General features: G+C 40.9%; 1 protein-coding gene across 2 annotated transcripts in view; it reads left to right on the top strand.

Moving 5' to 3' along the window:
- Positions 1-619: 619 nt before the first annotated feature.
- The window catches only part of PRKAR2B (protein kinase cAMP-dependent type II regulatory subunit beta), a 73,755-nt gene continuing 59,194 nt past the window's right edge, over positions 620-15,180 (top strand). The window contains exon 1 of one of the 2 annotated variants that reach the window (XR_004970795.1): positions 620-1,098. Coding sequence is in view for 1 of the 2 variants with exons in the window: in XM_036327538.1 (XP_036183431.1) it covers positions 786-1,098 (313 nt within the window). In the remaining variant the exon portion in view is untranslated. The remainder of the gene's footprint in view (positions 1,099-15,180) is intronic. The other variant, XM_036327538.1, reaches the window with a different exon arrangement.

Raw genomic sequence — 15,180 nt, 5'->3', positions numbered from 1 at the left:
TAACAAAGATGGGGGCGGGGGGATATTATTTCTTTGTCCACCAGAGAACCAGTAACCACTCAATGACTTTAAACCAAAGACATTACCAACACTTATCAATGCAGCTAGATTCTCGGGAGAAAATAAAACGCCGCCACCGACGTGGAGACTGAAGTTTCCGGGCAAACCGCGGAGCCCCAGCTTTGCGTGGGTACCGTGGTGAGTTACGCGTGGGAATTCGGCCCAGCGGCCCGCCCGCTCCGGGGCGCGCAGACAGGTGGACGGCGAGGCGCCGCTGGCTGGAGCGGGAGGGACGGGCACCACCCCGGGCAGCGCAGAGCGGGGGACCCACGCCTCGGCCGCGCGCCAGAGCGGGGCTTCCAGCGAACCCGCCCGCGCCCGCCGGCGGCCGCAGCCCCGGAGCCACCCGACTGGCGGGCGCGCGGCGCCAGCCGGCGGGGTTGCCATGGTTTCCGGGGGTCACGTGGGCGCGCTCGGGAGCTCCCCGCTGCGCGCCGCGGAGGGGCGGGGGCGGGGCGGCCGGGGCGGGGGAGAGGCGCGGCCGCGGCGGGAGCGGGAGGAGCCGGAGATGCTGCCAGCCCTCCTCGGGCCGCGCTCGCTCAGCTGCCGCCGCTGCACCGAGGAGACGCGCGCCGGGCCAGCCGGGCCGCCGGGCCCACCGCGCCGCGCCTGCCGCCGGTAGCGCCTCCCGCACCGCCCGCGCTCGCTCGGCGGCCGCCGGGCCGGAGGCCTGTCCGGGGACGGGGCGAGGGCGGCGCGCAGGCGCCCGCCGCCCGTCAGGCAGGATGAGCATCGAGATCCCGGCGGGGCTGACGGAGCTGCTGCAGGGTTTCACGGTGGAGGTGCTGAGGCACCAGCCCCCGGACCTGCTGGAGTTCGCGCTGCAGCACTTCACGCGCCTGCAGCAGGAGAACGAGCGCAAAGGCTCCGCGCGCCCCGGCCATGAGGGCAAAGCCTGGGTGGACGCGGGCGCCGCCGCCGGGGGCGGCACCCCCAGCAAGGGCGTCAACTTCGCCGAGGAGCCCATGCACACCGACTCCGAGAACGGGGAGCAGGAGGAGGAGGAGGAGGCCGCCGCGGACACCGTGGCGTTCAACGGTGAGGACCGCCGCCCCTCGCGCGCCCCCGCTCCCGACCGCCTTTCTCCCCTGCGCTCTAATTCCGCCGCGTGCGTCCCCCACCTCTGCCCGCGTTCTCTACCTTCTTCCCATCCCGCCCACCCCCTCGGCATCCATTTCTGTCTTTCCCATTCGCCCACCTTCCTACTCCGCTCTCTTGTCATGCCTTTCCCCGCCGTCCCCTCCCCTGGAGGTGGGAGCTGCAAGGTACGAATTCTCTGCCCGCCTGTCCCCTCGGGCCCTGGGCTGAGAGACCGAGGACGGCCGGCCTGGGGTGGGCATCTGCAAGACAACTTTCACTGTGGTTGGAGGACGGGTACCATTGTGCAGAAAGGAAACGGGTCCCCTCGGCGTCCTCTCTCAGCCCTTCTGTTCATTAAAGGAGTGTCCAAAGCGAAAGGCGAGGGGGTGTTCAATTGAATTGGCTTGATTGTTAGGGGAGCAAATTCTCCTAACGGAGCATGAAATTGGAGAACAAGATGTATGGTAATAGCTTTGACATTGCTGGAGACAAAGTAATCTATTATCTTCCGATTTGCCAATACCGAAGCGTTGTGTTCATATTGGACACACTACAAAGGATCCCTTTTGAGCCTGTGACACACAGGGTCTTTGGGATGAGGAAACCGGCTAATAGTTTGGTTTTTTGTATAAAACAAATATTGAATGATTGGGTGCCTTGGGGGGGGGGGGGGGGAAGTGTGTGAAAAACACGGTAGGAAGTTTTTGAGAGCTTGTTAGTTGTCTTCAGAATGAAAAGCCAGTGAGTAAGTGTAAGGACTGTGCCAGACATTGAATCTAGAAAGAATGAATGGGAAAGAAGAGAATTTTCTCAAATAGCTGCTCCTGACAAGTCCCACCCCTTCTGCTTACAACCCTCTTTTCCTAACACACAGACACACACGCACATTGACAATCTCCTGCCTGTATTTACACAAACCGCCTCAATCCCGTCTTCATGGCATCCCAAGCTGAAACAACATGGTGTGCGCTGTGCAAGGGTTTCTCTTTGTGGTGTAAGGCAAACGTGCACTCAGCATTGCCGCAGCTTGTATTTATTTACACTGCTTGTGGTTTGTGCCTGCAGCACATCTCATGGAATGAAAACATGTTCAAGTGTAATTTTCTTGTGTATGTACCTAGGAAGGTGTTTCTTTTCTTTGCAAAATTGTTGAACTATATTACAAAATTAATATATCTTTAGCTTGTTCAAAACAGTCACAGAATCCTTGGAAATTAGTGCTTTGTGAAAGTAAAGGGAAAGATTGTTACTTAAAAAATGTTTAATCAGTCTTAATTGTTCTTTTTGCACAAGAATGTAATCAAATGCTTTATTTACCAGGAGGAAGAAAAGGATAAAAGAATACACATTATAAACAGAGGAGAAGGAGAAGCCATTAGTGGGTGACACAAAGGCCAGAGGCATCTCATACTTTTTTCTGTGCTTCCAACATACACATGCACACATGTGTACATACATATGCACATGCACACACACAAAGGAAAAAGGGACTAGTTTCCAAGGTTGGAGGAAATGAGGAACGAAGGCATTTGTTAAAGAACCTATATATGGTCAATACAATATGTTGTTAGTATAACTAAAATATTTTGTTTGTATAATGCTTTTGAAGTACTTGGCATTGATGATTTTGTTCTTTCCTTACAGTAATGTATATTATACACAGAGCAGATTTCATTTCTATTTTGGAATGAAAAAAAATTAGCTATTAACTTCTAAACAGCAGGGATCATTTTATATGGTTTTGCATTCTCCAAGGAACCTTTATTGTAAATATTACTCAGTGTGAGTTTTAATAAATACTTGTTAACCAACTACCCTTTTTAACCCCAGACCTAACCCTGAGGACTTAAAACCTTTACTGCAACCAAATACAATTTGATCATTATCCAACACACACACACACACACACACATCATCATCATCATCATCATCATCATCAGAAACTTCGGCAATGGTACTCCCCTCTACTAGGTACAGTAGAAAATACGTAATATTTTCTGTTATACTCAGTTCTCTCTTTTTTAAGAGTAAATTGTTTTGAGACCTGAGTTTATAAACAATTACAGGTGCCCTGGCCAGGTGGCTTAGTTGATTAGAGTGTCGTCCCATGCACCAAAAGGGTTGTGGGCTTGATTCCTGGTTAAGGTACATATCTAGGTTGTGGGTTTGATTCCCAGCCAGGGTGCGTACAGGAGGCAACCAACTGATGTTTCTCTTTCTCTCTCTCCCCCTCCCCTTCCTCTCTCTCTAAAATCAATTTTTTAAAAAGCACACACACATATCCTTAGGTAAGGATTAAAAAAAAAACAATAATTATTGGTTACTAAGGGACTGGCAAACTTTTTGTAAAGATTCAAGCAGTAAATACTTCAGACTTTGTGAGCAACATTTGGTCTCTATCACAGGCTTCTTTTTTTAATGTTATTTTATTTCTGTTAATCCTCACCTGAGGATATTTTTTCCACTGCTTTTCAGAGAGTGAAAGGGGGAGGGGAGGGGAGAAAGAGACATACTTCAGTTGGCCCACATGTGCCTCCGGGGATGGGGAGTGAACCCACAACCCAAGTACATGCCCTAGACCAGGAATTGAACCCTTGACATTCTAACCACTTAGCAACACAGGCCAGGCATAATCTCTCTCTCTCTCTCTCTCTCTCAACAACCCTTTGAATACATATTTCCTCTGGAGGTTGGGATTATACAAAATTGGTCATAGACCAAGGCCATAGTGTGCCAACTTCTGGTCGGGGGGGGGGGGGGGGGGGAGTCAAAGTAGTGCCATTGGAAAACAAAGTGGAGTGAGCCTGTCAATTTCATGTCTAGGTACCAAACAGTGCCAAAATATATTTTTTAAAAATACTGGGTAATTCTACTAGCATGGTAAAGAATTGGTGCTAGAAGATAAGTCTTAATTACTGTGACACAGCACACAAGACCAGCTAGACCGGTAATTCCTCAATTTTAGTATGCACCTCAAGGAAGTTTGATTCAGAAGTGAATATTACCAGGTACCATTCTCAGAGAGCTTTCTTGGGCTGGGACATGGGATCTCCCTGCCCCCCACAGACATGCCTGGCCTTTCTGATACTCATAGTTCCCTGACCACACTTTGAGAAACATTGATCAGCAAACGGTGATGAGGATAATATCTTTCTCGTATTAACAGTTAAAAAATAGCTGCCATTTATTGACATTCAGTGTGTACTAGGCACTAGCTAAATGCTCCAACTCATTATCCCAGCCTCATGAGAAAAGTAAGACTGTCACTTGCCCAGTATTTCACAGCTAGTATGCTGCAAAGCCAGGACTGGGACACAGGTCGACGTGGCTCCATCCCTGTACTCCTAACTCCCAGCTTTTATCTCTGGAAGTGGGTGGGGCTCGCATCATCTGAGCCTTTTTTTTTTTTTTTAATGTCAAGCTCTACCTTAATGTGGTTTATCTTTAAAGCTCTGAAAAATTAACTCATCCGTGGTCACACACAGAGGGCTAATAAGTAGCAAAGCCTGGTTTCTTACATCTCTCTGATCCAAGCCTATCAGGGAGTTCTTCCTAAATTAAATTTGTCTACAGGTTAACTCACAAGCCATTTTTCCTGGTTATTTTTCCACTAATGGTGATAGAATTGCATTGATTGGTCCATATCCATTCTCATGAATCGCTTTAGGACAAGCACTGGTATTTATAAGAGAACGGGCAAATAGGCAAGTTCGTGACCATGAAACTGGTGCCCATTGACTCCCATAGGGGATCAGCATATGACATTGACCTCTCGGTGTGGAGGTTGAATCAAACAAGCCAGTGGAGACTGGTAGCATGGACAGTGATGGCACCAGGTCAAATAGATGGGTGAAGGTGTCTTTACTTTTCTGTGGATAGCTTTCCCATACCTCTCCAATTTTGTTCTGATTTTATCACTTCTAATTTCTATTTTCAGTTTGCTATCAATTCTGTTTAAAAGGACAATTTTAGGTGTTAGAATAATGGCATATGAAGATCCCCCTTTTAGGGAACTGTTGAAGTCCTAAAAAAAAAGAAAGAAAGAAAGAAAATAAAAAGCTGCAATGGAGACTCTGCCTCCCTCTTTCCCAGTGTAGAAAGTGCATAGAGCTTGACCTGTCACTTCTGAAAGGGTAGTGCCCCCAGACTTAGAATTTATTAGAAGGGCTTAGAGCTTACAGGACAGAGAGTTGGATTAGCATCAATTTGTAGAGGAATCTATGGTCATTACAGGTTCCCCCCATCCTAGAGTAGAGTGTTCCTATGAAATCTTTTGAAAAGCGAAGAAGCAATTACATTTGACCCTTGAACAACAGGAAGGGGGGGCGGGGGGGGGGGGGCTAGGGGTGCCAACCTCCCATGCAGTCGGAAATCCATGTATAATTTTTGAGTACCTCCCCCCCAAAACCTCACTACTGATAGCCTTCTGTTGAATGGAAGCCTTACTGATAACATAAACAGTTTATAACACACATATTTTGTATTTTATGTGTGTTATATACTGTATCCTCACAATAACATAAGCTACAGAAAAGAAATTTATTAAGGAAATCATAAGGAAGAGAAAATACTTTTACAGTATTTATGGGGAAAAATCTGCATAGAAGTAGACTCATGCAGTTCAAACCGGTGGTGTTCAAGGGTCAACTGTACCATTAATTTATATGGAAAATGTTTTGACCCAAAAGATAACCTACCAAATCATGCCAAATAGCACATAAAACCTAACATAACACTAACATGTAATGAAAGCAGTGCCACTCTTGCTACTCAGGGTGTGCCCTACCTCTAAAGTGGCTTGCTGAACTGTTTTTGCTTTTCACCTTTTTTTCATAAAAAGAAAAATGTTATTTGTATTTTTTTCAGTTAGTAAAAACAGGTATAAACTACTAGTGATTGCAGGTGTTTTGTAATAGCAAAGTGGCATTAACATGAACTTTTGAAAAGAAGGGAATACCTGTAGTGGTTTTATATAGGCATCATTGTAAGATCTTGTGTTGCTCAATAATTTCTTCAGTGAAATTGCTGAACTTATAAAAATTAAATAAAATTCGGAAATACTCTGATAAATTGACAAGTGGCCAGAACATAATGAATTATATATGGGTATATGAAAAGCAGTCAACCTGGAAGGAAACTAAACAAATATGGAAGTAATTTTCTATATCATGGAAGAAAAAGAGCTAGAATTCAAAGTGGATACACAAGCGAAAAAATATAGAACCATGCCTAATAAGCAAAGTATATAAATAGAATTTTACCATGTAAAGCCTTTGACTCAGACCTATGTCAAATCTTTGTTGGAGAATCTTACCTATTTTTTATAATTTAAGGGATCCTCAGAATCGTGCAAAATATTGGAAAGTTGGAGCTTGTGGTGGTGGTGGTTGTGGAGGAGGGAGACTAAGAAAACATGTATTATGAGAAGACATGGTTGAAGGAGAGTTGAGAAGAATGGTCATGTGTCTGAAAACGTTTTCTTAGATGACTCTGAGCAAATACCTGTTAGGTACAGACTTAGAAGAGCTAAAGCTGCATTGTAACTTGAAGAATAAAAGTCAAATTCATCTGTTGCAATCGTTTATGTGGTCGTCTTAAAATGAGCTGATGGCAAAGCAGTAAGGAGAGTAGGCAGATTGACTTCCCAAGACTCTGCTGTGGAAATATTCTTAACTGTGCTCATACTAGGAGTAAGAAACATGTTCATTTATTGAGTTCATAGCTTAACTGGTAGCAGGAAATTGTAGAAAGCAATCGTAGCTCTGAAGAATTGTTGCTTTGGCTGATTTATTAGGTCCACTTCTGTGTGCCCTTATATAAGAACTTGCTCTCTCTATGGTGACTAGAAACTATTAAAAGACAAAGCAACCAATCTTCAGCTCTTGCCTCCTACTACATGTAGCTGGCAACATATGACTAAAGAAATTTTAGTAGTTGTAGTTACCTTAAGCAACTAATTGAAAGTTAAAATATCTTATATCATCAACCTCTTAAATACATTTAACTGGTTTGAAAAAATGTTCATGAAAGTCAGCTTTTGGGGATTAACTTTAAATTCAGGCAACATTTCTTTTCTTTTATGTATGAAGTGCTGTGCTAGGCATGTTGACATGTTATCGTACTAGTAGTATTGACCTCATAGAGTTGTTGGTTTTTTTTTTAAATTAAATCTTTTTTAATTTTTTTTTTAATATATTTTATTGATTTTTTACAGAGAGGAAGGGAGAGAGATAGAGAGTTAGAAACATCGATGAGAGAGAAACATCGATCAGCTGCCTCCTGCACATCTCCCACTGGGGATATGCCCGCAACCCAGGTACATGCCCTTGACCGGAATCGAACCTGGGACCTTTCAGTCCGCAGGCCGACGCTCTATCCACTGAGCCAAACCGGTTTCAGCTAAATTAAATCTTTATTGTTCAGGTTATTACATTTGTTCCTCTTTTTCCCCCCCATAACTCCCCTCCACCCAGTTCCCACCCCACCCTCCGCCCTCACTCCCCACCCACTGTCTTCATCCATAGGTGCACGATTTTTGTCCAGGCTCTTCCCGCATCACCCACACCCCTTTCCCCCCCCCCCAAGAATAGTCAGTCCATTCCCTTTCTATGTCCCTGATTCTATTATAATCACCAGTTCATTCTGTTCATCAGAGTATTTATTCACTTGATTCTTAGATTCACTTGTTGATAGATGCGTATTTGTTGTTCATAATTTGTATCTTTACCTTTTTCTTCTTCCTCTTCTTAAAGGATACCTTTCAGCATTTCATATAATACTGGTTTGGTGGTGATGAACTCCTTTAGCTTTTCCTTATCTGTGAAGCTCTTTATCTGACCTTCAATTCTGAATGATAGCTTTGCTGGATAAAGTAATCTTGGTTGTAGGTTCTTGGCATTCATCACTTTGAATATTTCTTGCCATTCCCTTCTGGCCTGCAAAGTTTCTGTTGAGAAATCAGCTGACAGTCGTATGGGTATTCCCTCGTAGGTAACTGAGTTTCTTTCTCTTGCTGCTTTTAAGGTTCTCTCTTTGTCTTTTGTTCTTGGCATTTTAATTATGATGTGTCTTGGTGTGGTCCTCTTTGGATTCCTTTTGTTTGGGGTTCTCTGCATTTCCTGGACTTGTAAGTCTATTTCTTTCACCAGGTAGGGGAAGTTTTCTGTCATTAGTTCTTCAAATAGGTTTTCAATATCTTGCTCTCTCTCATCTTCTGGCACCCCTATAATTCGGATGTTGGTACGCTTGAAGCTGTCCCAGAGGCTCTTTACACTATCTTTGTATTTTCGGATTCTTTTTTCATTTTGCTTTTCCGGTTGGGTGTTTTTAGCTTCTTCGCATTTCAAATCTTTGATTTGATTCTTGCGATCCTCTGGTCTGCTGTTGGGAGTCTGTATAATATTCTTTATTTCAGTCAGTGTATGCTTAATTTCTAGTTGGTTCTTTATGACAACATCGAGGGTCTCATTAGATTTCTTGAGGATCTCACTATATATATCGGTGGTCTCACCAGTCTTTTCGAGGGCCTTACTTAGTTTATTGGTGGCTTCTAGACAGTTCTTGAGAGACCTTAAAAGTGTGGTTTTGAACTCTATATCCTCCATTTCTGTCATTTGTGTCCTGTTTCTTTGTCTCCGCATTTTTTATGCTTTCTTGGTGCACCCCCTTGTGGTCTTTGTGCGCAGTCTTGTTGTAGTTAAGCCTTGATTGTTGTAGGTAACACTGGGGGGGATTTGACCTCCAGGCCAACTGGCTGTGAGAATCAGCTGTGTCTGCAGTCACCTCATAGAGTTGTTACAAGGATAAATAGATTAATATTTGTAGGGCTCATAGCAAATATTTCAGTGCACACAGCAAACATGGGTTGCATGTTAAACAAATTATCTCATTAACATGAAATCTTACAGAAGTGTAAGCTTTTCTTGCAGAATAGCAATTTGGTGGAAATTAACCTGGCATTAGCACTTTTTAGAAAGATGAAGTAGGAAATGAGTTTATGTGCAATCCTACTTAGGATTTAATGTGCAGTTATGTTGCACAGTTAAAAAACCCACATCCTTGCAACTCATAATTTGTAGCTAAGAGCCCAGGATTTTGTATGAATGAGACTTAATTGTCTTTGACTGTTAGATATTTATGTGGCAGTTTTAAATGCTTCTGAAATAGATTACATCATTCATGACAAATGGCTAAAATATTGAAGCCATTATTTTACTTATGAGCATAAAACAATAATATTAGAGATTTAAAAAATATTTTTAGCTATAGATGGTAATTGTGATTTTCAGAGTAGATGGTTAATACCATTTTCAATTGATTTGTCAGAGAGAGAGAGAGAGAGAGAGAGAGAGAGAGAGAAAAGAAAAAAAGAAATATCAGTGTGAGAGAAAAGCATTGATCAGCTGCCTCCTACACGCACCCTGTCCGGGATCAAACTCACAACCTGAGTATGTGCCCTGACCAGGAATCGAACCCACCACCTTTTGGTGTATGGAATGACACTCCAACCAACTGAGCCACACTGGCCAGGGCAAGAACATTATTAATTTTGCTATTAGTATTAAGTGGATTGCTTTAGTATTGATATTAGAAAATCAAAGGACTTGAAACTGCCCTTTCTCAAACTCTTATCCATCTTTTATTTTAGGCTTTAGGAGCAAGGTAAAGGGAGAAAGGCAAGGAGAGGGAAGGGTGGAGGAACCAGAAGAGAGGGAGGAAGAGAGAGGAGTAGAATCAGTTGGGACTTGTGAAGGATTCTTTGAGTGAATTATACTTTGTCTGAAGACAGGTCATGGAGTGAAAACACCTAAACAAAAATTGAAGCATTGGATGCTGGCATGTGTCTACTTAAGAATCAAACTGTGTAGCCATTACTTAATGTGATAGTTACAAGTTTTCCATTTGAGGTTGCACATAAAGTAATGGACTATGTCTGGGTGGGACTGGAGTAAATATTTAATGATTATTTATTATTGCAAATCTCATTTCATAGATCTCAGTAAATTTCCAGCTTTCAAGGCTTTGTTCATAATTGTGTCAAAAAAACAAATGTGTTTCTTTTTAAACTGTAAATACTAGCAAGAGACCTTGGAATTGATCAATGAGGAGTTTATTTGTAGCCCATTAAATAATTTAATGAGAGTAGTAGCAGTAGAGAAGGCCTGTGATGGAAGGTGGGATTGATACACTATTTGAGAGTGAAGAGTTCAGTTAAGGGGATTGAGTAACTGACTGCAGGGTCTGCTTTTTTAGTGTCTAGAGCAGCGGTTCTCAACCTGTGGGTTGCGACCCCTTTGGCGGTAGAACGACTCTTTCACAGGGGTCGCCTAAGACCATCAGAAAACACATATATAATTACATATTGTTTTTGTGATTAATCACTATGCTTTAATTATGTTCAATTTGTAACAATGAAATTGGAGGTCACCACAACATGAGGAACTGTATTAAAGGGTCACGGCATTAGGAAGGTTGAGAACCACTGGTCTAGAGTCACATGATACCAGAAAGGGGCTGAGACCTGAAGAAGGAATATGTGAAAGTTGGAAGGTAGGATGCTATGCTGATTCACTCATCAACTCACTGCAGAAATTTTTGAGAGTCAACTCCTCTTTTTTAAAAAAAAGAAAAAAATTACAATTCTCTTAAGTTTTCTATCTCTAGACTTCTTAAGAATCAGTCCTTTTGTTAGAGACTATTTCATAGATAGTATATGCAATCTATTTTATTTAACAGGTAGAGCAGCTGGGAGCCAGAGAAGTTTCGCATTCAAATTTAGTTGGTTTTGGGTTTCTTGTACATAGAACTATCACTTACACTTTGAGTGCTGTTTATATTAACTTACATGTTTCGAATTATTTCTGCCTTCCATCAAGGTGATAAATAAGGTTTAAAAGGCTAGGCCAGCGATTTTCCACCGGTGTGCCATAAGAATTTTTAAAACATGCAATACCTGACTATTTAGTCAGGGGCACTGACCTCTTTTTCCTTATATTGTCAAAAAATAACAACACCCAACACAGTAGCCATCCAGTACGAAAAAATCAAAATTATATCTCTTTTTTTTTTTTTTTCAGATCGGCCAAAAATATATTTTTTGGTGTGCCATAGAATTTTAGTAATTAGTTTTATGTGTATCGTGAGATGAAAAAGGTTGAAAATTACTGGGCTAGGCTAAAAAGAAGTACTTTTGTACTTTTGCCTTCAGAATTAACTTCTTTTTCTCATTGATTTTTTTCATTGCAGTGAAATCTCATATTAGGCTTTATTTTTGTATTGCTTAAGAACAGACCATTGAAAAGAAAAAGAGTACAGTGATTTTTCTGAGTTGGATGAATTATTGTCATTGTGTTCTTGGCCCTGTTCTTATTGCCCTTCCACTCATCCATACCATTAAGGTATGGTTTGGGATAGTCCCACAACCCTATAGAAAAATCTCAGTATGATGCTAATCATTATCTTTATTTTATAGGGGGCTAGTTTTGTGTTTCAGAAATTCAAAATGACTCAGACTGTTCCATTATGTAATTATTTTGTGGAAAGAATTTGATCTAAAATTTGCAGGTCATGGTTTACACGAAAACAAAACAACCTTAAAAAATCAGATATATAAACACAGTTGGTGTAACATTTATAAATGTTTCAGTAATAGCCTCTGCCATGTGTAGCTTAATATGTTTGGAAACTAAAATAAAATTCATTCCAGTTGCTGCTGTTTAAAAATGTTTCTGTGATTTTAAAAAAAGACAAAAGGTCAAAATATAAACACATGTTCCACATAAAAGTGGAGCCAAGAAGATATACTGTATACAGTTATTCCTGTATCCGTTTGGCTAGGGACTGACATTGTTTAGTTTACATTAGCTGTTCCAAGACAAAATAGTTCATAGCAGTGATATTGAGGGGATTTTTTTTGGATCAAAAAAAAAGAAGGAAAAAACTTCCATTTGTTTAAATATATTTCAGACCCAAAAAGCATCATTCCAGAAGATTATCTAAATTAAAACACGACTCAGCTGTTTCATCTCAGTTACTATAGAAAGCTAAAATTTGTTAAATGATATTTTTAAATTTAATAATTGTTAACATTGTGGCTGCTTAACTACCAGACATTGAAAAAAGCTTCTTATACATCTTTAGCCCTCCCCAAAGTAAGTGGTGGAGTCAGGATTTGAACCCGACAGTCTGAGTTCAGAGTCTTGATCTTAACCATGGTGCATATACTTCATTTTCAGTAATTCTTCCAGCAGTAACATGGTTGAAAAGAACCACATATCAAAACTTAAGCTACCTACTTTTCCTTCTAGAAATGTGCAGTCTAGTCCAGCATTGATCTGTCCCATTGACAATTTTTTTGTCTATTCCATTCACATTAGCACTTCATATACTTTAAAAACTCAATCAAAACTTTTTTGATTATGTACCCTCATTAGCAAAATGCAGAGAACATAGATATGTACACAGGCTTGTCTTGCTGGTAAGGAGTTCACCTTCTTGTGACCTACCTACATTTCCCATGTTACTGCTTCTGCTTATATGAGCCTCATGCCAAATCCAAAACTTGTATGTTGCCATGAGCCTGCTTCTACCGCCTTGAGTGCAGGCTGCCTTCCTCCCTTATTGTGTGAATCCTGCCCACCCCTCAAGGCTCACTCGCTCTTTGGAGCCCTCCAGTTTTTCCTCTCACTCCAGCACAGACCTCCCCTTTCTTTAAAATTCAGATTAACACATCTGCCCGCTTACCAACCACCTCTCCTTGTATGTTCTTCAGGTGCCTAAAGATAATTTTGTCCTAAACTGAATGTGTTATCTTCTGCCTCAGTTGTAATTCTTTCTTGTCTTCCTGCCCCCCGGACCCCTCCCACAGTCTACTAATTTGATAAACATAATCAGTTAAAGCCTCTTTCCTCTGCCTCATACTTCTTAAACCTATGTATTGTTTAAGGAAAACAAACATATTGCTTTTAGTTGCTGAAATTTTAGAGTAATGACAGCCCAACAGAAGGTCGAGGGTTCAATTTCACGTCAGGCACATACCTAGGTTGCCTGGGTATGTATGGGAAGCAGCTGATCACTGTTTCTCTCTTCTCTCTTCTCTCTTCTCTTTTCTCTCTCTCTCTCTCTCTCTCTCTCTCTCTCTCTCTCTCTCTCTCTCTCTCTCTCTCTCTCTCTCTCTCTTCTCCTCCCTCCTATACACACACTTCCTCTCTATCTAAAAAAAAAAAAAAGTGATGACAGAAAAAATGAGAAACACTGGAAACTTAAAAAAAAAATGACTTCACTTTGGCATGGACTGTGGGTTTGAATCCTGGCTCTGCTGTTTATAACATGTGGAATTTTGAGCAAGTTACTTTACCGTTTGTGCCTCAATTTCCTCATCTCTGAAATGGGAATAATGATAGTACTTACCTTAGAGGGTTGCCATAAGAATTGAGTGAGTTAACACTGTCTGGCATACGTTCATTGTTACGAGTTTCATGAGGAAAGAAGAGAGGAAGGAAGGAAGGGAAAGGGAAAAGAAAAGAAAGAGGAAGTTTTAAATGTCAGTGAGAACATGAGTTTTTTAAAATGAAATTTGATTGGAAATATAAGAAATAAGAGGTTGCAAAGGACATATATGTAATACCCTTTGTAATACTTTAAGCAATAAAAGAATAAAAAATAAAATAAAATAAAAAAGAAATAAGAGGTTGCTTTCAAGGCAGTTGTGGTAATAGTAACTCAAAAAACAACCATGCTCCTTCAAATCTCAAGTCTTCCAATTGCACTTGAAATGCAAGGCAAATAGTCTGACTTTTTTCTTTAAAGCAATGGGGTAAAGTTTTGCTTCATTTGCACAACATCCCCTATCTTGAGAATCAGTGTTTAACTGATAGAATAAATAAACTCGTGTGTGCAAAACCTCCAAGTTTATGATTTTATTTAAGTTTTAACAAATCATTTTAAAGCACCTTGGGAAATAGTAGGTAGGAATATTGAAAACCGTCACTTTATTTAAATGAGGCAGATGTTTATAGTAAAAACATTGATATGTGTCTGAAATAGAAATTAATTGGAAAAAAATAGTTGGATTTAATTGACAGCTTGTTGCCATTTTCTCATGTCATAATATTTATGAAAGTAAGCTCAGGGTAGGACAAATTTATACTTAGGTTTTACATTAGAATGTGGTTTTATTCCAAAAACCCATAATTCTGTACTTGCTCCACTACAAATTGCTAGCTTACTAGAGTTTTAGAAGGAAAAAAGACAGTCCTTTTGAATAACTGTTTTTATGGAGTTATTCACAAGTCTTTAATTTATTTTTATTTATTGATTTTAAAGAGAGAGGTGGTGGGGGGATCAAACCTGTAATCTTGGCATATTGGAATGATGCTCTCGCCAACTGAGAGCTACCCGGCCACGGCTTCGATTTCTCATGTGACTGTCATTAATAGCAGTTTAACAACTAAATAATAATAGGACTTTTGATTCATAATAATGCCTTAAAATAATTTCCTCATAATTTCTTTAAAAATAATCCAAAGTACTTCAGTATTTGAATGTTAACATTCATTTGTAAAAAGGATATTTTGTAAAAAATATTTTAGCAACACATTTATCATTAAAAGGTACAAAGTTTACCCTGGCCAGTAGGCCCAGTTGTTATGGTGTTGTCCAGTGCACCAAAAGGTTCCTGGTTTGAATCCCAGTCAGGGCACATGCCTGGGTTACAGGCTCTATCCCTGTTAAGGGGCATGCAGGAGGCAACTGATAGATGTTTCACTATCACAAAGGTGTTTCTCACTCTCCCTCTCCCTTCCTCTCTCAGAAAAATCAAGAAAAAAAACTTAAAAAAAAAAAAGGGTACAAAGTTTCAGCTAATACAGATGGCCAATAGACATATGAAATGATGCTCAATGTCACTAGTCATCAGAGAAATGCAGATTAAAACCACAATGAGGCATTATCTCAACCTGTCAGAATGGCTGTCATCAATAAATCAACAAACACAGAGATGAAAGTTACCAATGCTGTATTATATACTTGAAATTTCCTAAG

This window comes from Myotis myotis, unplaced genomic scaffold, assembly GCF_014108235.1.
Source record: "Myotis myotis isolate mMyoMyo1 unplaced genomic scaffold, mMyoMyo1.p scaffold_m19_p_11, whole genome shotgun sequence".
Taxonomy (NCBI): domain Eukaryota; kingdom Metazoa; phylum Chordata; class Mammalia; order Chiroptera; family Vespertilionidae; genus Myotis; species Myotis myotis.
Note: the sequence above shows the minus strand (reverse complement) of the source record. Positions and strands in the feature narration are given on the sequence as shown.